General features: G+C 34.7%; 1 protein-coding gene across 3 annotated transcripts in view; it reads left to right on the top strand.

The window, feature by feature from the left end:
• Window positions 1–25801, top strand: part of AGMO (alkylglycerol monooxygenase) — a 316482-nt gene that overhangs the window by 118900 nt on the left and 171781 nt on the right. For all 3 annotated transcript variants that reach the window (XM_032483918.1, XM_032483919.1, XM_032483920.1), the window contains 2 exons: window positions 14517–14620; window positions 24264–24359. In XM_032483918.1, coding sequence (XP_032339809.1) covers window positions 14517–14620; window positions 24264–24359 — 200 coding nt within the window. The remainder of the gene's footprint in view (window positions 1–14516; window positions 14621–24263; window positions 24360–25801) is intronic.

Consider the following 25801-nt stretch of genomic DNA (forward strand, 5'->3'; position numbering starts at 1 on the left):
TTATTTGTTTTGGGTTTTTTAATGTTTGAGGCTTCTGAAAAGAAAATCATGCTAAAATTCTGTATCACATTCATATTCTACCAATATCTTAAATATATCAAATATAGATATGTTCAAGTAAAGGTGCAATTAATGAGATAAGCTTAATTATGAGCAGGTGAGATAGCTGTAGTCATGATTTGCAAATAGTTAGAAACTCTGAAAACAGCGTCCAGGTGGATGGGCTCCAAGTGTGATATTATAACTTCAGATCTGGAGGGGCACATACATCACATAATAATAATCTAAAATACTTTGAGGAATTAGAGGAAATTTTTCTTTAGTATGAAAGCTATCTCACTATTTTAGAGTTTGTGTCAAACACAGGTTTTGAGTTTCTTCGTGTACTATTCCTTATGGATTTCTCTAAAATGTCAAATCTTTGAGGAAAGAACTTCACATTTTATTACAGATTTTCACAAATAATGTTTTTTCATGTTACCTTTGCAATTCCACATTTCTCTTTATATTTTCTCATATAGATGTTCGTTCCTATTAGTAATAAAGCCAACTTTTGGGCCTGATTTGCTACAGTGTCTTAAAAGTCAATATCACAAGCTAATGTAAAGTCATTTAAAAACATTTATTCACTCAGAAATACTGGCATTTGTCCTGATTATGTACTAAGTACTGCATAAATATCAAAAGAGAGATCAGAAGATGCAAAAACAAAAAACAAAAAAAACACATCTAGTTCTGCTCTGAGACCCTCCTGGCTGTTATCTCCCTTGCCTAGGTGGCCAAGGTGACAGTGATGCCATTAAGAAAGAAGGAACAAGAGGGGACAAAGAGTAAGACCATGAGGTAGACATAATATGTATTGAATTGCTAAGAGGAATTCACACCAAGGTCAAGTTAGTGGAAACCAGTAGACTGAAGTACTTGGGAGCCGTCAACTTTTGGATAAGTAATCACTGAAGTCATTTCAAGTGGTAGCACACCAGGAAAAACAGTGACAGCAAGGAGCAAAGGAAAACAAGAGTTGTCCCTCTTAAGGTGAGTGAGAATCAGGGAAGAAGTCAGGGAAGTGCACGTGGATAATAAAGAAAGGAAAACTGGGAGTAAGGGATGATTACTAAATCCAAAAGGAAAGCTTTTCAAGACAGAAGCAGTGGTCAAACATCTCAGAAAGTCCAAATAGAATGTTATCTAAAATGACGTCTTCAGTTTTAGCAAGAAAGAGGCCATCAATGATTTTGGAGAGAACTAAGTGATATTAACAATGAGCTTAAGAATGAATGAGAGGTAAGTAAATAACCTGCTCTTTTAAGATGTTTGAGATAAAAATAAATGAAGGAAAGGAGAGGTCAAAAGATCATGTTTTACAAAGTGGGATGTTTGGACATGAATGAAATTGGAGAGAAGGAATCAGTGTAAAGCAAAAGGAAAAATTTAAAAAGCCCTGATTTTACTGGTGACAATACACATATTTAGCAAATAAAATAAATACTGACTTGGTTATTGATTATTCAAATGAACCAGTTTTATAAGCACAGTGATCAAGACAATATTAGTGATCCACTATGCAAAGATAATAGTAGATACTGTGGAAAATACAAAGATGGACAAATTAATCCCTCTCATTACAAAACTCATAAAATATGGGAGGATACAAAACAGCAGAATATTTGTGATATTAAAAGCTAGGGCTAATGAAGATTATGTAATAATTGTGTCTGGGACTCCTGAATATGATTTCCTGGAGAAAATGACACATGCAGTTATTCTTGAAAAATGAAGAATATTTTGACAAGTCACTTGAAGACAGGGGACTGTGAAAGTGTTGAAGGTGTTCAAGGAGCCCAGAAAATGGAAAAAAAGGGGACAATACATATTTTTTTGTATGTAACATTCACAAATCACAAACTGACTCTGCCGATTTTTCTTCAATCGTTTAAAAACCATTCTCAGCTTGATGGCTGTACAAAGCAGGCTGTGGGCTGGGGTTTGCTGACCTGCCCTGGATTGTGATATAAGGGCAGCATATCTTGTGCATCGGTATCATGCAGGGAATATTTGCTGATTGTCCTGAGGCAATGAGGCTCCAATCTAGGAAGGCAGCTAGGGGATAGGAAAGGAAAAAAATCAGGTGATTCAGTGGATTGATGGAAGCCAATTGTGGAGTCGTGGTGGGGACTGAAGGGAGGAAACAGGGGTGATCAAAGACACAATAGTCATATTCCAGGATCAGAAACAGAAAGAAGAAGCATTGGCAGAAAACAATGAATTCAGCTAATAAATAGCATTTGAGTTTGAAGGTCATGTAGCAATAGAGTCATGGTTGGGGATTTAGGGGATAGAATACGGGGTTTCCTCTATTAGAATAATGGGGGTTGTATTCCTGCTTAGCCACTTCCATCTCTCAGTGGCCAAAAGTCAAAGAATATTCCATGAGACCTCTTCCTCCAGTAGTAGTGGGTCCCCCTGGGAGTCATTGATAGCCTTCCTTTTATTTTAAAAAATTTTTTAAATTGAAATTTAATTGATTACAATGTTGTGTTAGTTTCTGGTGTACAGCATAGCAATTCAGCTGTGTGTATATATATATGTGTGTGTGTATATATATATGTGTGTGTGTGTGTGTATATATATATATATATATTCCTTTTCATATTCTTTTTCATAGTAGGTCATTACAAGATATTGACTATAGTTCCCTGTGATAGGATCCCTTTTAAACTAGACATATATTCAGATTTCAGACATTTACTTTGAAGGGATTAGAAGAAAGGGCAAAGTAACTCATTAAAGTAAATAACAATCAGCGTAAAGACAAAAGCCGTAAAAACAGAGTGAGGAACAATAGGCCCCAAATGCACAAAATAGAATCTATCAGGTCCAGATTGCTTTCTCAAAGATCAGTGACAATGCTAATCTATGTCAGAGTGAAGCCATTCACAAAGGACACACTGACCTGTTCCAACAGTGGACATCCAGTTCTAATTCATTCTGGCACCTTCACTAGACACCTGCGTGCTTCTTGCAAATTCTGTAGTTTTGAAAGCTTCTGACTCCTTTGCTGCAAAGCAGTGAAAATTAGTTTCAAAACACAAAGGCAAATGGTAAGACCAATAGGAAGCCCTTGTTATTGGCAAAGAGATCCTGGTAGCTTTTTGTTGCTGTTGACAGGGGTAATCTATATCAATCCATGAGGCTTATTAGAGAGAGAATAAAGACAGATTGCAGCCACTTTTTAACTCATGGTTTTAGTGCCGTTTTTCTGCTTTCCTGTCATTTCCTGATAATCCCTCATTGTTTTGCTTTCCTATTCACTTCCTTACGTTGCTCTCCTTTTAAACTTTGGAGGTTATTTGTTCTTGGATTCTGTGACTTGTGGAGACAAATTACATACATCATTATTCCAAACATAATACAGCAGAAGTTCACTCTGTCTCACCACAGGCCAACGTGCTGCAACAGAAGGTGTGGTAGGAGTGCTTGCCAATCCCAGGTGACTCTGCTGACAAAAAGACAGTTCTCCCAGTGAGTTCTGCCCCAGATTGTGCTAGTTAGGTCATTATGAATGACACATATATGTCATTAAATCCTCTGGAGGATTCCTCGCTTTTAATCTATGTAAATCATGTGGATTCCTTAGAATCTAAATAGATTGTAAGTCTCATGATAAAATCACTAACAGCACACTAAAACCTAAGCCATGATTTTACTGTTGCTGCTAACCAGGATCCATGTGCCCTAGAATTTGGTTTCATTAAATAAATAAGTGATTTCATGAGACATAAAAATTGTCCAAATAGTAATTGTTTTAAAATGTAATACTGATAACTTTTATTTCAAAGGATATTTATCTGATCCTGCCAATTTTTGCAGAGAGGGCTAGTTTTCCTACAAACACAGCTTATTTTTCACACAGTTGAAAACTATGGGAATCTCCCTTAACCAAAAATCTCTCTTCACTAATCTGTTACGTTTCTAGGAATGTCAGTATTCAAGCCACTTCATCCTTTAGATCAATAACACTTTTTCTCTTGAGTGAGGAAGAACACTTTCCATGCATCACTGGTGATATAATCAGGGCTCTCTAGCAGATTGCTTGACCCATGGCCTGGGATCAAGGTAATATAAATTTGAACAGGAAGAAGAGGATTCTAGGTGACTATTTTGTCTTGGCAAGTATCAACACACAAAATGAGTGAGAGTAGATAGATATAAACGGAGAATGATAAAGCTTAGAGAAAGAAGAGTGTGTGTGACATCAAACCATCATATTCACAGCATTACTTTCAGGCATCCTTGCATATAACTTCTAATAGAGTGGACAGTAGGGTCAAAAATTACCATTTTATTCTTAAGCTAGTAGGCAGCCAGTTTATTTGTTGGGTTGGAAGTGTTGCAAAGAATATATGGATTGACAGCATGCAATAAAGTTTAGAATGTTGGCTACAAAGTGGAACTCTCTGCTTTCATACATACACGCATGACTATTTCTTTCTACTCTATCAGTGAAGCCATGAACGCCATACTACATATCTGCATACTTCAATGTGGAATGTAATATGAAACTACGTGTGTTTTATATCTGTCTACCTTAAATGTACATAAACACACATACATACAGATGTACAATATGCATATGTGTGTGCATATGTGTGATAATTACATTGGACATTTACCTCATTTTCTTTTTCTCTCCATAGATTCACGTTCATTCCCTTTTTCAATTCCCAAAACACGAATATGAGCAATTTCCACTTATGAATGACCAGTATTTAGAAATCTTGGTTATAAACTGGCTCTTAGGACCCAGGTGCACCTTTCTCACAAAGAAGTGCACCTTTCTGAACTTAGGTTCTCAGATCTGCCTATATAAATACATATAGTTCATCATAACACTGAGAGACTGTTCTATGGGACATAATTATTATGTTCAGTAATATTTGAGGAGGGAACTGCTTTTAGCCTTCCAACTTGGGAAGCTAAAAGGCATGTCTCTCTTTGCAGTGGGATGAAGGACCCCCTGTCGCTTTCTGTTCTACCTGCCTGACTTAGGAGAAGGAACGTACACATTTAATTTCAAGAAATGGCTGGTTTGGTGTTTTCTGGTTTTGGACAAGGGTTCTAAGCTGGAAGGGGTTAGTAAATATGGTAAAGGGTAGAGAGAGATTGGAAGTGAGTTTTTAGGGCTCACTGTAGCTCCCAGCATGAGCTGCTTTCATTCTATCACTCCTCACAGCCTATCTATCTGTTTCCCTTTCTAATCCTTATACTTCTGGCTCATCATAGGGACCTTTGTTCCTAGTATTTTGTCTCACTCCCTGTGGAACAGAACATGGTCCTACAGCTTTTCGCCTTCTCTATGCCAAGGATAGCTCACAGTTCCACTGAAGTTTTCTAAAATCTCTTACTCCTTGATCTGGCAAGGGAACAAGAAAAGTTTTCCTGTTCTTTATATATTTAGGTAGTAAAGGTATAAATAAGATCATACTCAGTAATAAAATGGTGGGTCTATTGGTAAATAAAATTTAGACTTATCTGCATTTTGAGAAAAACTATTAGGCTTGGGCTTTCCAAAGCAAGGTGGTGATGAAAGAGTGGATTGTAAAATCAGGAATACTGTTGAGAAGATACGGAGCACTCTCATAAACATGGGAATGAGACTTGGGTATCAGATGCTACTAAGAAGACAGGAGACATTTTTCTTTCCTTAACATTCCCAGCCCTATTACACACACCTGCCCACCTAGTAAAGCCTTTCATTAGAATGAAGTGAGGGAAGACTCAATGTTGTAGAAGAAAGAGAGAGACAAAAAATCTGCAAGATATGTTCTAGATTCCATATGTCCATCTCTTCAAAGCACTCATGTTGGAAAGTTAAGAAAATGTATTACTTTGAGCTATGCTGGTTAGAGTCTGCTTTCAGAAACATAGGTACCAGTATACCCAGTATGCTGCAGAGTGTTTTCCTCATAGAATTCAGTCCATAGGAAACGCTGAGTGATGGAGAACATAAGTTTGTAATAAGGTCACTGATATTGGTGGTTATAGCATCAAATTCATATGTATTAAGAGTAAAAATTACTAGTAGGGAGTAAATTCACTGGGCTATAACACATCCCAGTGACTTAACACAACAAAGATGCATTTCTCATTCATATCCTGGTAAAATATGGATCAGTGGGGGCACGCTATGCTTTTATTCAGATCCTTCCATCTGGTGTCTTTGCATACCCCCAGGCTTCAGTATCTTACTGAAGTATCCTGTATGTTGCTTGCAGTTGGAGAGGAACAGAGGGAGTACAGAGGAGCACCCCAATTCTCTACCCCAGCCCAGGGTGACACACATTATTTCCATCACACAGCACCATTGAGAATCAGACACACAAACCCATTGAGGGGTAGTGGGGCTAGAAGATACAGTTTCTACCATCAACAAATGTATTCATATGTAATAAGAAAAATAATCATTACTTGTTTTTTTTAAAAACATTTTCATTGAGATATAATTGACACATATTGGTTTCAGGTGTACGACATAATGATTCAATAGTTGTATATGTTGTTCATTACTTGTCTTGTAAGAGTTGTTACATTTTTTATCTCCATTTCCTGATCTATGAAAGGGAAATTATACAAATGTCTATCTTCCAATATAGCTATAGATAATACACAAATTAATACGTATGAAATGTTGAGAATATCCTCTAGTATATGTTACGTACTTTTGTGCGTTTAGGATAATAGCTATCAATATTATTATTACTATTAAATCTTATCTTTGAGTAAAGACAAATAAGAACTCTCATGGTAATTCAGACCATTGAGGTAAGTAGGCAATGACCCAAATTTGAATGGTATGAGGGATTATAAAATCTCATTCCTAGAGCATGTGGAGAAAAGACAATTCAGAAAGCAGGTAGGGAAGTGGTGACAAATGACTGCAAAGTGATACAGGACATGTATAATTTATATAACACTGTTTTTATTTTAAGGGGTGTAGAAGTTTCCGGTATCAGTCAGTTCTTTATATATGTATACATATGTTATACATATGTTATATATGTATATATATATTTTTTGCTTCTATTTGTCTGTAGGTTCTTTGAGGGATGTTTTTTGTTTGATTTCATCTATCATAATACTAACACAAAGATGAACATAGTAGGGATTCAATAAATCAGTGCTAAGTAAATCCTTATTTTTGAAAAATACACAATGTAAATAAAATCTAATTAAATATAATCTTAATTCTTAGGCTTTCTCAATGGATTTAAAACAATAAAGCTGATGTATATATGGACAAGTCAAAATTCTGAAATTTTAAAATATTATTTCATTTTTAATGCTAGTGAATATGGTGGGTAGAAATAACATTCTTATAAGTATATCTTTAATTAATTTTAGCATTTTGTTCAAATAACTAAATAATAAGTGTTATATTATTTCTTGCTCTTGCATTGTATATAAACAGAAGTTTTGATTGAAAAGATGATGCACAGTCTTACGGATTTTTTTTTTTTTTTTGCTTCATACTAAAAAACTGTATCTTATTTTATTTTGTTTAAATTTTGAAACAGTATAAACATATACATGGAGAGGTAGCCTTTTAAAATTCTGCATGTTAGCAGAAAAAAACTTTCCATTTGACCATAAATTAAGCAGAAAAAAACAGTATTAAATTTGTGATTTTTAGAAAGATTAGAATGACAGTTTAGTGTTTGTGACAGTTTTAGAGCCATCATTTTTTACCTCCTCTAGAGAGATGATTTAATATCTACATGTTGCCAAATGTCCAGATAAAAAGTGAAAATTTTGGTCAATCCTTCAGATGACTGGCTTCTATGATGATATACATCTGGATATTTGCAAAATATATTGACAGAACTATGGAGATACAGTCAACTTATTACTTTAATTCTCATTGACTTGACATTTTTAGATATACTTAGTAATGTGTGTTTTGATATTAAGGGGGCAAAGGACAGATTAGTCCTTTAAAAAATCCTATTAAAAATATAGGATAAAAAATAATCTTTATTCACTGAATGAATTGGCATTGTCATCAATTTTAAAATCATTTTCATTTGCTGCTATAGGACGTGAATGAAGTTGTGATGACAGAATTGATGTTGCTAATTTATTCAATGAGTATCAAAGAATTTTTTAAAAAAAGAGTTTATTCATTTTTATTTCACCAGCTATTACATTTTCCATTTAGACTTTGGTTTGACAGTTTGAGTCTGTTACTAACTTTTTTTTTTTAAACATTTTTTATTGATTTATAATCATTTTACAATGTTGTGTCAAATTCCAGTGTTCAGCACAATTTTTCAGTTATTCATGGACATATACACACTCATTGTCACATTTTTTTCTCTGTGAGTTATCATAACATTTTGTGTATATTTCCCTGTGCTATACATTGTAGTCTATTCTACAATTTTGAAATCCCAGTCTATCCCTTCCCACCCTCCACCCCCCTGGTAACCACAAGTCTGTATTCTCTGTCTGTGAGTCTATTTCTGTCCTTTATTTATGCTTTGTTTTTGTTTGTTTGTTTGTTTTTGTTTTTGTTTTTTAGATTCCACATATGAGCTATCTCATATGGTATTTTTCTTTCTCTTTCTGGCTTACTTCACTTAGAATGACATTCTCCAGGAGCATCCATGTTGCTGCAAATGGCATTATGTTGTCGGTTTTTATGGCTGAGTAGTATTCCATTGTATAAATATACCACTTCTTCTTTATCCAGTCACCTGTTGATGGACATTTAGGCTGTTTCCATGTTTTGGCTATTGTAAATAGTGCTGCTATGAACATTGGGGTGCAGGTGTCATCCTGAAGTAGATTTCCTTCTGGATACAAGCCCAGGAGTGGGATTCCTGGGTCATATGGTAAGTCTATTCCTAGTCTTTTGAGGAATCTCCACACTGTTTTCCATAGTGGCTGCACCAAACTGCATTCCCACCAGCAGTGTAGGAGGGTTCCCCTTTCTCCACAGCCTCTCCAGCATTTGTCATTTGTGGATTTTTGAATGACGGCCATTCTGACTGGTGTGAGGTGATACCTCATTGTAGTTTTGATTTGCATTTCTCTGATAATTAGTGATATTGAGCATTTTTTCATGTGCTTTTTGATCATTTGTATGTCTTCCTTGGAGAATTGCTTGTTTAGGTCTTCTGCCCATTTTTGGATTGGGTTGTTTATTTTTTTCTTATTGAGTCGTATGAGCTGCTTATATATTCTGGAGATCAATGTTACTAACTTTTTGATTGCTTAGTTTAGTTACTTTTTTGAAATCATTTATTCTTCCTGCTTATCTGTTGGGCAGAGATGGAACAAACTTTTAAAGGATTCACTTATATCTGGTATTTTCAAATTCAGAGCGACAGTTGTTTTCATTCAAAAATTTCATTCAAGTTCAGGGTTTTATAGTGTAAGATGAGTTCTTGTAAAAACCCATAAGCAGTTGCTCCAATTGAAAAGGTTTAGTGCCATCATTTAGTAATGTGTGTTGAGCTTCAAAATGTCCTTTACTTCTTAGAAGTTAGCAAATATGTGTCATCTGGGGCCCAGAGAATACTTGGACCCAGTCACCTCCATTCCTGAAGGAAAAATAAAAATCCAAGAGGGGAGAGAATGCATCAAACAAATCACTGTTGAAAAGAGAAAATTTAAAAAAGCTTTCTCTCCTTTAATGAAACTTTTTCCCTTCTCCCTTTCAATTTCATTTTTATCACTTATAAAATAAAAAAAAAATTGAAGTAATTTCACAAGTCTCTTTATAGTTCTCATATGCCATAGTCTCCACACAATATGCTAAATGTTCCCCAAAGTGTTACTAACATGCCTTTCTTGGTGCCAGACATCACTAACATTTTGCAAATATGCCTGAACATTGTTTCTTTCATAACATGAAGGTTTTCCAAAATATGAGTGAAGTCAATATTGTCACCCTCCAGATGCCCCAAGATTTCCTTGTCTGTCTGCTATTGAAGATTAAATAGCTATCATACAGCAGTGAAAGTTCCTTGTAGATCTGTGTTTACCTCTCAGGTTAATCTAAAGAATTATTTCTCTCTATTTCGTAGGTGACAAGATATGAGACAAGAGAGTTATTTAGATATAAATAAATTTAGACATATAATACATATAGACTCTGTTGGCTTCTAAATTATGAATTTACTGTTATCTTACATATTTCTCATCATTCTGAAAAATTTCTTTGAAATAATCTCTGTTCTTTGTTATATACACTAAAAATATCTTTTATTGAAACCATGAAATATATAAATTTGATTCTATCAAAATTAAAACACAGCATTCTTCATGAGACACAAAAAATGAAAAGTCAAGCCATAGACTAGGAGAAAATGTTTGTATGCAGAATATATAAAGATATCTCAGAACTCAATAAGAAAACAAACCAATTAAACTAATTTTGAATAGACTGTTAAAAGAAGACATATTAATGACCAATAAGTGCATGGAGAAGTAATCATTGTCATTAGCTATTACAATAAAGTAAACTAAAATTTCAATGTGATAACAATACACACCTATTAGAATGCTATGAAAGAAATAAAAAATGAAATTAATAAAGTCAAGTGCTGTCAGAGATGTACAGCAAATTTAACTCTCAGATACTACTGATGGTAATACAAAAGGGCATGATCACTTTGGAAAGTGCTTTGACAGTTTCTTAACAACCTACATGTAAATAGTCCATATAGTTCTGTACTCTCACTCCTAGGTATTTACCCAAATGAAATGAAACTTATGTTCACATGAAAACTATAATAGAAAGTTTATAGATGCTTTATTTATAATTGCCAAATACTGGAAACAACTGAAATGTTCTTCAAATACTGAATGTTCCTCAAATACTAAAAATCAAAACAGAAACTGTGGTACACCCATACAAATGGAATACTACTCAGCAAAAAAGGCAACAAACTACTGATAAACACAGCAAAATGGACAATCTTTGATGGATAATACTAAATGAAAGAAACCAGACTCAAAAGGCAGAATACTATATAATTCTTCACATGATGTTCTCAAAAAGGCAAAACTATAAGAAAGAACCCAGATCAGTGGATACTAGGGACTGAGGATGAGGTCAAGGAGGATTGTATTAATTGTCTACTGTTTTCTGATTTCACATCAGTGGCTTATTTCACAGCTTCTGTGGGTCAGATATCACAGCACAGCTTAGATAAGCTTAAGGTATCTCATGGGGTTGCAGTTAAGCAGTTAAGCTATCTGCTGGCTGCAGTGTTATCTGAAGACAACTGAGGGAGGATCTGCTTCCATTCACTTACATGGTTGTTGGAGTGGTTTTGTTTCTTGTGGGGTTGGATTGAGAAGCTTAGTTCAGTGCTAGCTGGTTACCTTGAGGCCTCTCCCAGTTCTCTGCCATATGTGCTTCTCCAAAGGGCAGCTCACAACATGGCAGCTGAATTTCCTTAGACAGAGCATGTGAGAATATCAGAGAAGGCACACAAGACCATAAGCCACAGTCTTTTTATAATCTAGTATCAGAAGTGACATCCCATTACCTTTGTCAAAATTACATTTACTAGAAAGGAGTAATTAAATCCAGCCCACACACAAGGGGAGGGGTTATACAAGGGGTTGGACACCAGTAGGCAAGAATCACTGGGGGCCATCTTAGAGGCTTCCTCCCACGGGAAGCCCTTTGGATCCCATTAATTCTTATTTCTCTCACATTCAAAACATTCTTAATTCTCTCAAGGTCCCAAGAGTTTCATCCCATTACATTATCAGTTTGAAGTCCAGAATCTCATCCTCTGAATCAGGGAGCTATGTTAGTGTTGGCTTCCCATAAACAAAGTGGAACAGAGAATTTTGGAGATGATCAAAACTCTTCCATATCTTGATTGTGATAGGGATTGCACAGCTGTATTTGGTAAAAACTCATACAATTGAATACTAAAAGGGATGGATTTAATCGTATGTAAGTTGTACCTTAATTTTTAAAAAAGGGAAACAAGGAAACAGACTCAAGAATATAACATACACACAAACTCACATATCACATTAAATTTTAGACAAATAAATTGAATTATTGGTCAATGTATTAATAAAATATATTTAAAGAAATCTACATTTTGGCACTGTAAAGTAGCATAATTTTTTCCCAGTATCATTGAAAAGCCATAATAACATAACATGCTTATATAATTAATAATTTTCTTATGGAAAAATAAAATTATTAATGATGACAATTAATTTCCTCATAGAAATAAGTTTATTGTGATAATATTGTTTTTTCTCTAATATTTTGTTTTTATTCCTTAGAACAGAAAATTCATCAAGTATTAAGGAAGATGAACATTTTGTAAATGTACTATTAAATTTTTCTCATTTACTAAAAAAATTAGAACAATTTTCTATAAAATGCAGTTTTATAACCACATGTAAACTGAATATACACTATGAAAAAAAATCCTGTATTTCTTCTTGTTTTCCTCAGTTCTGAAAAGTGACAGAGGTAAGGCTGTAGGATCCAGTTGCTGTACCCTGTTTATACAGCTGTACTTCATTGAATGAAGGCTTGTGTTACACACAGTTTGTGATAGGAAGTAAATGCTTTTAAAACAACTAAAGAGACAGGTCTTTAACCTCCACCTTCATAGATTCTTTTTTCCACCCTTAGCTTCTGTGGAGGTTATAAGGAGGTTGTTCCAATACATGCTATTACCCTCTAATTAAACCCCATCTGATTAGCTCGTCTGCTTTTGAACTCATAACATGGATACATTATGATGAAGTTTTAAAAAGAAATCCTGAAAAGTCAATCAAAATGGGCATTGGTTTTATTTGAAATGAAGTTTATATGTGATAGGTTCTGAAATTTTCAATGATGGGTATGTTCTACAGAAATAATGATGTTTAGATTACTTCAAGAGTTCAATCTGTAAGAGGTTTTAAAAGATTTAGGAGCGTGGTCAAATTTAATACCTCTTAATGAACTTCCACACAACATTTATAGCTATCAGGGGCCATGGCATTCTTTGTATATCTCTTACTTAACAGCTATGCAGGCTAGTCAGTAAACCAGAGACGTAGGTTCTAGGTTATCTCAAGGATTATGCCTGGAAAGTGAGAGGTTGTTGTGGTGAAGTAGTTCTCATTTGTGTGGGAACAATTTCCTTAATTGTTTAGGTAGAAATACAGGGTCATTACAAGGAACAATTAAAATGATTAAAATGTCAACCAAACAGAGTTTAACTTAGATATAAGCTAATGGTTTGTGAAAATACTTGCCCTGCTTGATAATATATGACTTTAATAGAAATGACTTCTGATAGGGCTGTCTATTCATAATTCTTTTCATAATCTTCTCATTCTCTCAGAATTTTTTTATGTCTCATTTGTTTACCAAAACTCTTTTGCGAGTTTTGTTTGATATCTTCCTATGTAAATTGTCCATAGAGCTTTCATTTCTTAAGTGAAAGGCCAAGAAGAAATCCATTCAGACTGACTATATTTCCTTCTTCCTTCCTTCCTTTCTTTCTTTTTTTCTTTCTCTCAATATATTCATTCCTTTCATTTAAAAAATCTCAAATGATTCTGCCGTGTGCCATGTATTTTAAATATGAGTATATAAGTATATGAGCAAAAACCATAGTAGTTCTGATAGGAAATGAAAAATGAGGGCACAATGAAAAATGTGGACATTTTCATATATTCCATATACTTAGGGGGTCATTTTACTGGCATATTTGCTGTTGAAGGTACAAGCAACCATCCTTTGAGTATATATGAATTGCAAGGCAGTATGAGGGTAATTTGCATAATGCTCAATAAAAATAAAAAATTTACACTTTATATTTTATTATGAGGACAAATAGGAATTGTTTGGGACAATTTTAGAAATGGTGTGTTTTGGTAAGATATGGGAAGAAATATATATAACTATTAGTTATTAATATATTTTTATAAATGAAAGTGAAACCTTAAATATTCTTCTTCTTTGCCTCTGATTCCAACAGACAGATTTCGAGACTTCTTAAAAAGCCATTAGGGAAGAATATTATGTAATATTTCATTCCAAAATTTATACACCATTTTCTACCACCAGAATATTTTTCTTTAATTAGAAATGTGTTATCACATACTGAAAACATATCTCTCTGAATTGACTGTATTGTTACATTACCAATTAGCTTTTATGATCTGTCATATTTTAATATGTTAGCAAAGAGTAAATTTTGGAAGTCATTTCAGTTTGCTGGAGGCATTTAATTATATCATATACATTATACATATTTATTGGCTTTGTTTCAATTTATTTATTTGTTTGTAATTTATACTGTCTCTGCTTTCAAAAATGATTTGAGGCAGCTTATTTTAATTATAATTATATTGCTAGCTTTTTCAAAGATGTTCCAAATTTTTCTTCCTCACTTAGCAGAGCAGCATACGTAACTGAAAATGGAAGTTGCTTTGTTCTTACTTTCATGGCTCATTTCAAATTATGTGTTTTGCAGAGGTTAATATCATGTGGGCTGCACACCAAACACACCACAGTTCTGAAGGCTATAACTTATCCACAGCTCTGAGACAATCTGTCTTCCAAATACATACTTCCTGGGTAAGTTTATGCAATTGAATAGATGTGACAATATAATCCATTTCTTAAGAGTCTCAACTGTTTCTATTTCTTCTGAGTAAACCAGTAGAAGGTGTTTTAGTAAGATACTTCTTTCTCCTCTATAAAGCCAGACACACATGAAGCAATTGGTGTTTTTCAATGGTAGTCTTTTGTTTGTGCCCTAAAACTTACCTTGAGGTAGACAGCAAGGTGAGAAAGCGGCTGTCTGTTCTTCATGTACAGTCAGCTAAGGGGAGTGATGGGTAGACGATATATCTCAATTCAAATATATGCAAAGATTTCATGAGAAACTTTTAAAAGCAGTTTTTTTTAAAAAACAATTCCCATTTCTGCAAGTCCAAGTCAAATCTGCTTAAATCTTTTGCTTTTTATTTACGTGTTAGAGTGGTTCGTGCCATGCTCAACAAAAAGTTTGGCTCTAAAATATCTTAACACAAGGAAATGAAAAGACTCATGAAAACCAGAAGTTGTCTCTAGTTCCAAGGGTCTTCTGATTTGCTGGGCAGACCTGATCCGCTGGGTGTCAGACCTCATCTGTGATGGTTCCGCTTTAACTCTTCTTAGCTTTTCAAAATTCTGCTGCTGAAATGCATGTTGACTTAGAAAGTCAGGGTTATTGATGTGTAAATGCATTCGTCAATAGCTGTTTGCTGACTATAAATTATAATGATCTAACATTTGTATGGTTCGTTAGTTTGCAAGTGACCATTTATTGATTATTTTCTTTTTGCTGGATAGTCTTCTAAGATTTTATGTATTAATTTATTTGCTCTTCATGACAACTTCAAGACACAGGTAGTATTATACAACTCTCACTTCAAAATAGATGGTACTGAGTCCATAGTTCAGTTATGAAATTGGTAAAGGGAGAAATAGAATTTGAACTCATTCAACCTGGCTGCAGAAGTCTCAACCTCCACACAAAATCCTGTGCCTTTATATTGTTTTTCACTTACGTTATCCCATTTGATCCTCACAAATAAGCCCTGTGGCATGCTAGATCAAGTACTACTATTATCAGGGAACTGTGGATTAGTGAGGTTAATTACACAGTGACAAAGCCCCATATTTGAAATCAGATGCCTCATAACCAGTAGAAAAATATACTGGCACGTGTTCTAACCCAAACAGGAGCATAGGCAGTACAAATGTATAAGCCAGGGATGGCACTGATACATTTCCTGAAATGGATATTAAAAAAAAAAAAACCATGCTCCCCACACCATACACCTATGTTACAGCTTGTATTAATTTCCTAGGCCTCTTGTAACAAAGTACCACAAACTGGGTGGTTTAGAACAACAGAAATGCATTGTCTCACAGTTCTGGAGGCCGGAAGTTTGAAATTAAAGTGCTGGTATGGTTGTGGGGATGTGTACTTATCCACCTCCCCCATCTTCTCTAGCCTTTGCCTGAACTCTGGATGGATTAAACGTAGAAGAAAATACCTGTTACACAGCTGTGTAACTCAAGACTAGTCTAGGGCTCCAGAGAATGGAGGGAAGAACGGGCCCCTGATGGAGAAGGGGGATCCTGTTCACCCTCCCTCCTTAGAGAGTAGCTGCATTAATACGAAACTTCAATTATATCCTGTACAAAATAGGCAGACTGTATGACTGATTAAAATGTAATCTCAGAATATTTTTTCTCTCCTTAATTATGTATTTCACTTTGCATGAGGATGACTCAAACCTCCAACAGTTGCATTATGGGGGAGAAAGCCTCCAAGAAAGGGTGTAGCTGTGTGTGAAGTTGCTCCAGGGACATCAGTGCAGTTAGTGAATTAATTATCTGAGGCATTATCAAAGGACAATTTGTATCTGAATATCACAGATGTCAGAACTAGCAGAAACCTCAGAGATAATATATTTAAATCATCTATATTAAGGGCTACAAAATGAACCTCAAGGGAGCCTGAGACAGTATTGAACATTGCTGGTTGGAATTTGAGTCCAGACACCTGACTCCCAGTTTATGGTCATCTTTATCCTGCTTTAGCTTATGTTCTTTGCCCTATTAAGTCAGTGCATTCAAAGATACAGATTAGTGACGATCTAAGTGAAATGTAGATATAAATGTACCTCTATTTATCGCCAGAATAAAGCCCCTTTCTAATCTCATTTCTCTTTGCGAGGACACAGAAAATATGCTGAATAAGCAAATGGGCGTTTGGAACGCAACACATACTGCTAGTTTGGGGTGGAAATGGGGAAAAGGGAGGCTTTGCAGTGGGAGAGATGAAAGGTAGGGATTGTAAATCAGCCTGGATCCTTGTTTAGCATTTGTAGGTCTGATAGAAGATAATCTCGATGGTTTAAGGGCCTGAGATGGTTGCCAGTCTGTGACAGGTCTTTTAAAATTAAAATCAAGTTTAAAATTAAAATCAAAGGGACTTGTCAGGTCTCTTTATCTTCTTTGAGTCTTTTGTAAGACTCCCTTCATCAACAGAGCTACATAAGGCGTATAATTTGGTTACTAAGGTAACAATGTATTTTCGAGCAAATAATAAATGGGTCATGTCTTTGAAGAAAAAACTGATTTGTGAAATGAAAAGCAAATTAAGCTCAGAGTGCTTTTCTTTGATATCACCATGAAAGTGAGGGTGGCAGACCTGTCATTTAATGTAGTTAAAGATGAGAATTCAGCATTCAAGAATTTATAACCATGCTTTCTGCATTTCTTTATCCATTTTGAAGCTTTTATTTAACATGACTCATCCCCAAAAAGCTACAATTAGTAGACTGCCTTTTTCCCCCCAAATTACTAATTTACTTTTATTGAAGTATTGTTGGTGTATATTATATAAGTTACAGGTATACAATACACCGACTCAGTTTTCAAAAGTTATACTCCATTTATAGTTATTATTATAGTATGTTGACTGTATTCCTGTGTTATGCAATCTATCCTTATAGCTTATTTTATACACAGTAGTTTGCACCTCTTAATCCCCGACCCCATGTTGCTCTCTTTGAGAATGCCTTTTTAAGTTAAGTGAGGCTTATTTACTAGTATACTGAAATACACGGTTTTGCTTGCTACTTCAATCTTTAATACACATCTCGATTAATATAATGCCTTAAACATGTTTGTCTCTCCGCTTTGCAAATAATAAAATGTGTCTATATCCATGACTATTATGTAATATTTGATAGTGTCAGGATTAACATCTTATTTTCTTAGTGATACGTTAACAATAGGGAGATTGGGTGGAGGGAATGTGGCAAATTCTTGTACTACCTTTGCAACGCTTTTCCAAGTATGAAACTATTATAAAATAAGCAATTTATTAAACAATAAAATTACGTGCACATACTTATATTTTCAAACTCAGAGCCACTATAGACGATATATCAACTCTAAAAAATAAAATAAAATAAAACAAATTTAGAACTAGCCATTAATAATAGACATTGACTCCTGGGACCCCCTAAAGAACAAGGATTCAACCATGCTATTTTAAATTGGCTGTTGTTCTGAAGTAGCCGTGCTTCCATTCTTAATCCCTCAATCCATCACTCACAGTTCCCTTTCCAGAATGCCAGCTGGGAACAAGCTAAACTCCTTTATGGCTCTGAGAGAGGAATCGCATAGACTCCTTATCACACACAGAGGTATTCAAAACTTGATCCCACCTCTCCTTCCAGTCTCGTCTTCTACCCTCTGCCACTGTCACTCCATCTCCAGTTTAACAATTAATTTTCAGTTCTCTAAATCTACCATGCCATAATGCCTTGATACTTTATTAAGCATGGAGTTATCTCTGCCTGGAATGTTATTTCCGATTTACCTCTGATTGTTATATCCTTCAAGATTCAATGTATTTCTCGCTAACTTTCCTCGGTCACTTTTTTCTCCCGGTCCCATAAAGCCTTGCATATCTCTACTATAGATATTTACATTATTTGCATTGCTGCTTTTAATACCAGCCTGGAAATTTTAAAAGAAATGAATGTACTTCTACTTCTTTCACTGTTATATACTTAGCATGTATAAATGTTCACACAAGTGCTCACATAACATGAATGAATGAAATACAAATGTTTAATATTGTCAAAATAAATGTGTCAAAGAAAACATTTTTCAGAGTAACTAGAGTAAAGCCAATGTGTGAAATAATTTAAATCTGTTACTCATTTAAATGTTTGTGATCTAATAGATCCTCAAAAAATTAGAGCATGGGGTGAGTAACTTATTTGTCTTTTGGAATAGAATATATTTTAGCATATTTGTATAATTATATGAAACTATTAAATGGGAAATAGTAAGCTATCTACATTTCTACAAGCTGAATATTTCTTTTAAAAGCATAATAAAAAAAGATAAATGCACTTAGTTTCATGACTGGGTTGAGTAATTTTTTTTAGCTCTGTAGTAGGTCTCAAACGTTAAAATTTTGTTTTCTAGGTTGGTATTATTAATATTATAAAAATTAGTAAAATGGTTACAGCATATTAGTGAACTAAAAAGAGGTAAATTTTAACCATACCAGAGGAAAGGAATGTAGTTATAATGTCAATTTGTGAAAACCTTTATTTCTACAAGTTAGGAAATACATAAATATATGATGATTTTATTAGTTTTGAGCATAATAATTTCAAGATACATGTTGATTTTATTTAGAAAACAGTGGAAAGCAATTTATTAGGAAGAAAGAAGTCTGGTTCCCAGCCTTAGCTCAGTTATTAAGAAACTTTGCCACCCTGAACCAAATAATGTTGGATCTCAGTGATTTTGTACGTGAAATAAGGCAATTAATATTTGCTCTGCCTTCTCACTTTGTTATTTTGAAGATCACCTTAAAAAATGAGCGTGGAAATTCTTTGAACTGTATCAAGTATGATTCACATGTTTTTATATTACATATAAAACTGCAGAGGAACTTTTAGTGAAATCTCAGATCTTTTTATTACAATGTACTCTCTGCCAAACTACATAACCTAAGACTATTTTTCAATATGTGGGAGTTGGAGCTATATAAAGATGAATGTGAACAAATAAAGACACAAAAAACTAACAACTTTGATGTAATGCAATCAAATGCACTAGGGATAAAATTCTCATAACTCTTATGTCACAGAATGAAAGCAAGACTTGAGCCCCCCATGAAGTAAGAAAACAAGACTTCTCTCAGGACCTTTCCTCAGAACTCCCAGGCCTCCCTTCACCACCCTCAGCCACATTCAAAGACAGCAAATAAGACCAAGTTTGTGTCCATACGTTAAGTAAACGAAGCCCTGTGCCAGTTTGTGTGTTGGCCACTTTTAGATCGTTGATTCTCGCATAGATGAAGAAAATGGAATTTCTCTGTTGCTTTACCAAGTCATTTGGAAATTTGAGAAAATAAAATTATTTCCTGGTTCTCGAAATTTTTCTTTGCAGATAACCTGACAGTCATTTGCAATGAAGAAGAAGAAATAAGGGGAATTGTAGTCAAAGGCTCTGCCCAAAGCGGCATTATCTTATTGTCATCTTAAAAAGGTGTACAACAAGCTGAACTATTCAACACCCTTTACGTGTCACCGTGCTTGTTTTGAGAAGTGCATCCACTCTTTTTTTTTTTTTTCCATATGCACTTTTGATTGGCAGAGGTTGTCATGGTGGCAAAGTTTGGGGATATGAGAAGAAGTAAGTCATGAGCTTCTATTCTTCAGGGGATTGCTTTCCTTGGAGGGACTCAAGCAAGCCTACAGCCATTGCAGTACGAGTTGTTAAGATTTTAGAGGGTTATGTCTGCTCCGAGAACCATGGGGGGAAGGGAAAAGTCACAGAAGAAATGATGCTTGATTTCAATTTGTAAGAATAAAATTTTGTCATAAATATTGTTGTAAGTAGAACATTATGTAGAAGGAGAATGCCTGTGAAAACCCAAATTATGAAAAACATGATAAATATAGGGAATTCCAAGTAAAATATATAGTATATGAATTATTTTCTTTGGAACCCCCTAACAAAGTATCCAAAACCATGTGGCTTAGGACGACTGAAATGTCTTGTGTCACAGTTCTGGAGGTTAGAAATCTAGGATCAAGTTATCTGCAGGGTCAGTTCCTTCGGAGGGCTGTGAGTAATGCCGGAGTATCACATATGCTTTCTTCCCTCTAGTTTTACAGAAAGTGCTCACCTCTCTTCAGTAAGTCTTATCCTTAGATCGGTGACATTGCTTCTACTTTGTTCCTCTCTTGGACTTTTTTTCATCAGCTACTTTTGGCGTTTGTCCCTCTTCCTCTCAACTGGCTCCTTCTGAATACATCATAAATATGTTAGTGTCTCTCATATTAAAAAAGGAAAGAAAGAAAACCCATAAAATCTCCTTTCTCATCCACATATTCTATCCAAAAATACCTCCAGCTCTCTCCTTCCTTGTACTCAGGAAAGAGAAAAGTAAGTAATCTCTACCTCTGTTTCATCACCTCTTTGAATGACTCTTAAATGTACTGGGTTTGGATTCCAGACCTCCTGCTCCACTGCTCTGTACCTGCTATCCAGTGTCATTTTTCAGTTCGGGTGATATTTGCAGGACACATCTGCTTACTCAACAACTTCCTTGGGAGATACCAAACACAGGATTCCCTACGTTGAACTTTATAAATCTAGTCCTCCTCCTATTCACCAGCTTGGTAAACACCATCAGTCACCCATCGCACAAGCCAGAGACGTCTGGGTGTCTTCTGATACTCCTCTGTTCCTCTCATCGCCTATGTTTAAATAGTTACTAAATACTTGGATCTCTTATATGTTCTGCGTCTCCATCCCCATGGCTGCTGCTGTGGTTCACTGTACATGGTTTTTCACTGGGCTATTGAAATAGGATTCCATTCCATTTTGGGCATTAAAAGCTCCCTCTCTGTTTTGACCAATGTCTAAATTATCTTTTGTTTTTGCTTTTGTTTGTCTGTGGTGAGTGATGGATTCACCAGAGACTTCCAGATGAAAGCTGTTGATTGTTTTCTTAGAAAATTGCACATTGCCCCATGCACAGAAGCCCACACTTTGTTGTAGTGATGTCGGGGGAGTTCACAGACTCCCTGAGATCTACCCGTGAATTCTGTGGTTCAAACCAATTTCTTGCCACATTCTCCAACACCTCCAGCAATGCCAAAATACTTACAATGCCCCTTGAATGCCATGTTGTTTCTTGATTCATAATGCTTCCTCACACGACCACTGGCTGCCCCATTTACTTGATGAACAGGATAAAACCCACTCATCTTCTCCCCTAAGGCTCACCTTAGCCTAAGCTCACCTCTAAACCCATTCTCATTCTTTCTTCACACGTACAGATCTGGGTTGTTTCCCTCCCTTATGATGCTATAATAAATGACTACTATCCAGAGACAATAAAATAACCGTGGGTGGGCAGTACAGTTTAAGGGTAAAGAGTCTTGGAGTCAGGATTGCATATGGGTTTGAATGCATGGCAGGAAGGGGAGTATTTGGTAAATAGTGTAATAGCCTCTGGCTCAGGTATTGAGAGTTTAAGTCTGAGAAGGAAGAAATTTATTCTGAGAAGTTAGTACCATCTGAGGGTTTATGATACAAGTGGCATTTAAATTGGGTTTGAAAACTGTACTGGATTTGGGAATGCAAAGATTGAAGGTGGAGAAGAAGATGAGTTAGAGGTCTCAGACCTAGGTGGCATTTATTAAGCTGTTTTTGATTTTAGAAATTAGAATCTTAGGTGTATTATTTGACTCTTTCTATAGAATTAATCACAAGAAATTAGCTTTATGTGATTCATGTGGCTTACTTCTGATCCATGTCTTTATTTCATGTCAGAAAAGTCATTTGTTAGAATTCCTGCTGAGCTCATTTTCTAATTGTCAGGTCACCATTGTATTTTCTGATTTGTAAAATTTGGGACATTGTTTCATCAGATGTGTTTTTTTAGAAAGTCTAATCTTACAGGAAATTCATTTAAAAAGTACTCTATGGATTAAAAGGCTCCCGGTTTATACTAGGACGTCAGAGGCTCTGTGAAGTCCTATGGTGAAGAAACTTCACTTGCCTGACTCACCTCTTTACAATTTATCTGAATATAGAACCCCCTTTTCCAATAATAGCTGTTGCTACCTCAAAGGACTATTTCTTCACACTTTGAGGAATTACAATGAACTATAAATATTCTCCCCGTACACACTGTCTTTCCAAATAGTCATTTATTAAGCATCCCAGATAAGGTGTTCTACATTTTAATTTACATCTCAAAGATTCCAAAATACTCCTTAACTTAAAATACTTAAATCATAAGTTATGTATGTGTTTCAAATATTTTTAATTAACCTATTGTAAGAGGACTATTTTAATATATCACAAAAAAATCGAGTCACGGTTATCACAGAACTTTTGGAACCGAAAGGTGGCTAGATTTCAAATGGTTTTCTTCATCATTCTTTTGAGAAAACTAAAGGCTAGAGAAGTTTAAGAACTTTGTGAATCCTACAAGTGATTCTGCAGTAAAACCAAGGCTTAAAAGAGAATGCCTTGAATAAGAGCCCAGTATTCTTTTGTTGCTCACTAATAGAATCCATTGCTTAATAATGCATTTATAAATAATGAAACTGATCCTGCTGCGATGACAGCTGAGATTTTTTCATGACTTAAGTTTTGAAACAAAACTAGAAGAGTTTATGTAAATGCCCAATTTCAAATGTATAATCATGACTAGACACTGTTGAAATGATATTGACCTAATTGAGAACAAAAGCCTTAAAATAATTTAAAAATAAAATTGTACTATTCTGAAAAAAAAGTTTTTAAAATATCTAGTCTTTTGGAAATGTTAACTCTGTAAAACCCAGAATATAAAGAGGAAGTCAGATTCTTTTCCTTCCTATTTGGTTGTTTAGTTTCTCACTTTATAAAATGTTTTTTTACAACATGAAACCACTCTTGGGGATCAAAGTCATTGGGTGAACACAGCAGATTGTGCTTATTAGTTGATTCTAACCAGTTCTGTGGTTTAAACGGTTTAAGCATAAGTTGTTTTTCCAAGTCAGAGGCATTTCCGTCTGTTAGGAAATAGGGACCTTCAAAATTTGCTTCCACTGTGGCACCACATCATAGCCCCTTCCTTGCTAACTGAAAAAGTCAGGAGCAATTGTCAACCACAGGAAAAAAAAAAATTAAAAGGGAGAATATATTTTATCTTATTCTTTTAAGTTACTTTCTTTTATTATAATTTCATTTTATTATTAAGAATGCCATAATAATACAGTATTTGGGAACTGTCAAGGTATAAAGGCACATGCTTCTAAATTTTTTTTTTACTTAAAGAGAGTGTTTTTTGTGTATATAAAAAAACCTCCTAACTTCCAGGAAATACACTCAACCTTTTCAAGATTAAGGAAATAACATCACATACATTATTTTAACTCCACAATATTAAATGCAAAATAGAAGTCCAGTGGACTTAGCTCCCCAACATGTCTCTAATTTTATCATCATGTGGAAAATTAATGTTGCAAAGTCAAACCTGGCAATAAAATATATGGGATAAGATATATTTGCTAAAGCATGAGGTATATTTGCTGAAGTATATATTCAGAATGTTGCCATTAGTAAGAGTATATGTTACATTGAGAAATCATACTTGCAATTTTAAAATGTCTTAATCTTTCAGATATTCTACTCTCCCCTGGCCCTCTTCATACCACCTTCAGTATATGCTGTTCATCTTCAGTTTAATCTTCTCTACCAGTTTTGGATCCACACAAAGGTAATTTTTTTTCTTAAGTTTTATACCTAAATAGTTAGCCTAAAGCAATGTCCTGGAAATCCACCAGCAGCTGATTTATTGTGTAAGAAAAATCTTTGTCTGCCTTCTTTAAGGAGAAACATCTGTTCATTTTTATTCCTTTTTACTGAATATATATTGCAAAGTTTATAAGAAGCAATGAGGCCAGTTGGTCTCAATTAAATAAAACAATTTTTGAACTATTAAGTACCAAAACATTTTAATACTATATTCAATGCAATATCTTCCTGTATTACAGTTTATTAAACATTGCTCACCAAAAGATGTTGAGATTCATTTCAATTTAGAGATGCAAGTTTATATATAATTATATATTTGTAAATATATATACTATTTATTTATTTAATGTATTATTTATAATAATGATTATATTTATAATAAAATTTCTTAAGTAATATTTAATTATATATAAATTTATAATATTTATACATTTTTATTTATAGATATACATATATCAATCAATGGAAACTCCTTGAAAACTTTAAAAAAGCTTAATGCTTAAAGAAAGTATCAAAGTGCTTTTTGACTAAAAATCTTGCTCCAATTTTAAAGTTTAGGTTTTATTTAAAGTGTAATTCAATATATTGTTAATTTTTTCCCCCAGAGAAGTGAACAAATATAATTTCTCGGGTCTTCTGTGGTATCTCAAATTGTCAGACTTGAATGTTTGCAGATAGATCATTAAGGAACTGATTGTTTTATGAACTATCGTACTGGTCTGGTTGCTAAATACCAAAAATCACAGACCCAGAAAAATTCTTACTTATACACATGAGAACCCTTTCAAGCATTTGGTATTTATTGGAAGCCTTTTGAAGTTCAATAGGAAGCATGTTGACAGGTGTTGCAACTGGTTGAACAATACTGCAAATCACAGCTGCATTAGATGCCAGAGCTTGATACAACAAAGTGCATTATTTCATTAATCTGCAACGTTTCATGCTACTGCTTTACGTGGGATAAAAAGACTATTACCGTAACTTTGGACATATGTGACATTATTTGAAGATCTGTCATGAGATAGTATTGCATTTTATGGTAGCTGACATACATCAAACAGTCAATAGTACAACCATCTGAAAGAGTTGTTGAGGCCAATTCTGACTCTAGAGGTCAAAGACCAAATTTGTTTAAATCAGTGGAGGGAAGCTTTCTGATGATTTACATGGAGGGGTTAAAGGAGAATTACGTTTTTATAGCAGCTCTGCTCCAGGTCATGCCACGCGTTGGGTCCCGTGTTAGTCTGGATACGGAACAATGGTGCCTAAGTAACTTCCGCCTTTTCCTGGGGCCCTCTGAGAAGTCCGAAAGCCAGGGCTTCAGATCCATCTCAGAAGGTAAATGAGGAATGCAGGAAAGCCAGTGGTCAGACATTTCTTTGAAAGCTCAGAACTTCCATGTGG

Source organism: Camelus ferus, chromosome 7, assembly GCF_009834535.1.
Source record: "Camelus ferus isolate YT-003-E chromosome 7, BCGSAC_Cfer_1.0, whole genome shotgun sequence".
Lineage (NCBI taxonomy): Eukaryota > Metazoa > Chordata > Mammalia > Artiodactyla > Camelidae > Camelus > Camelus ferus.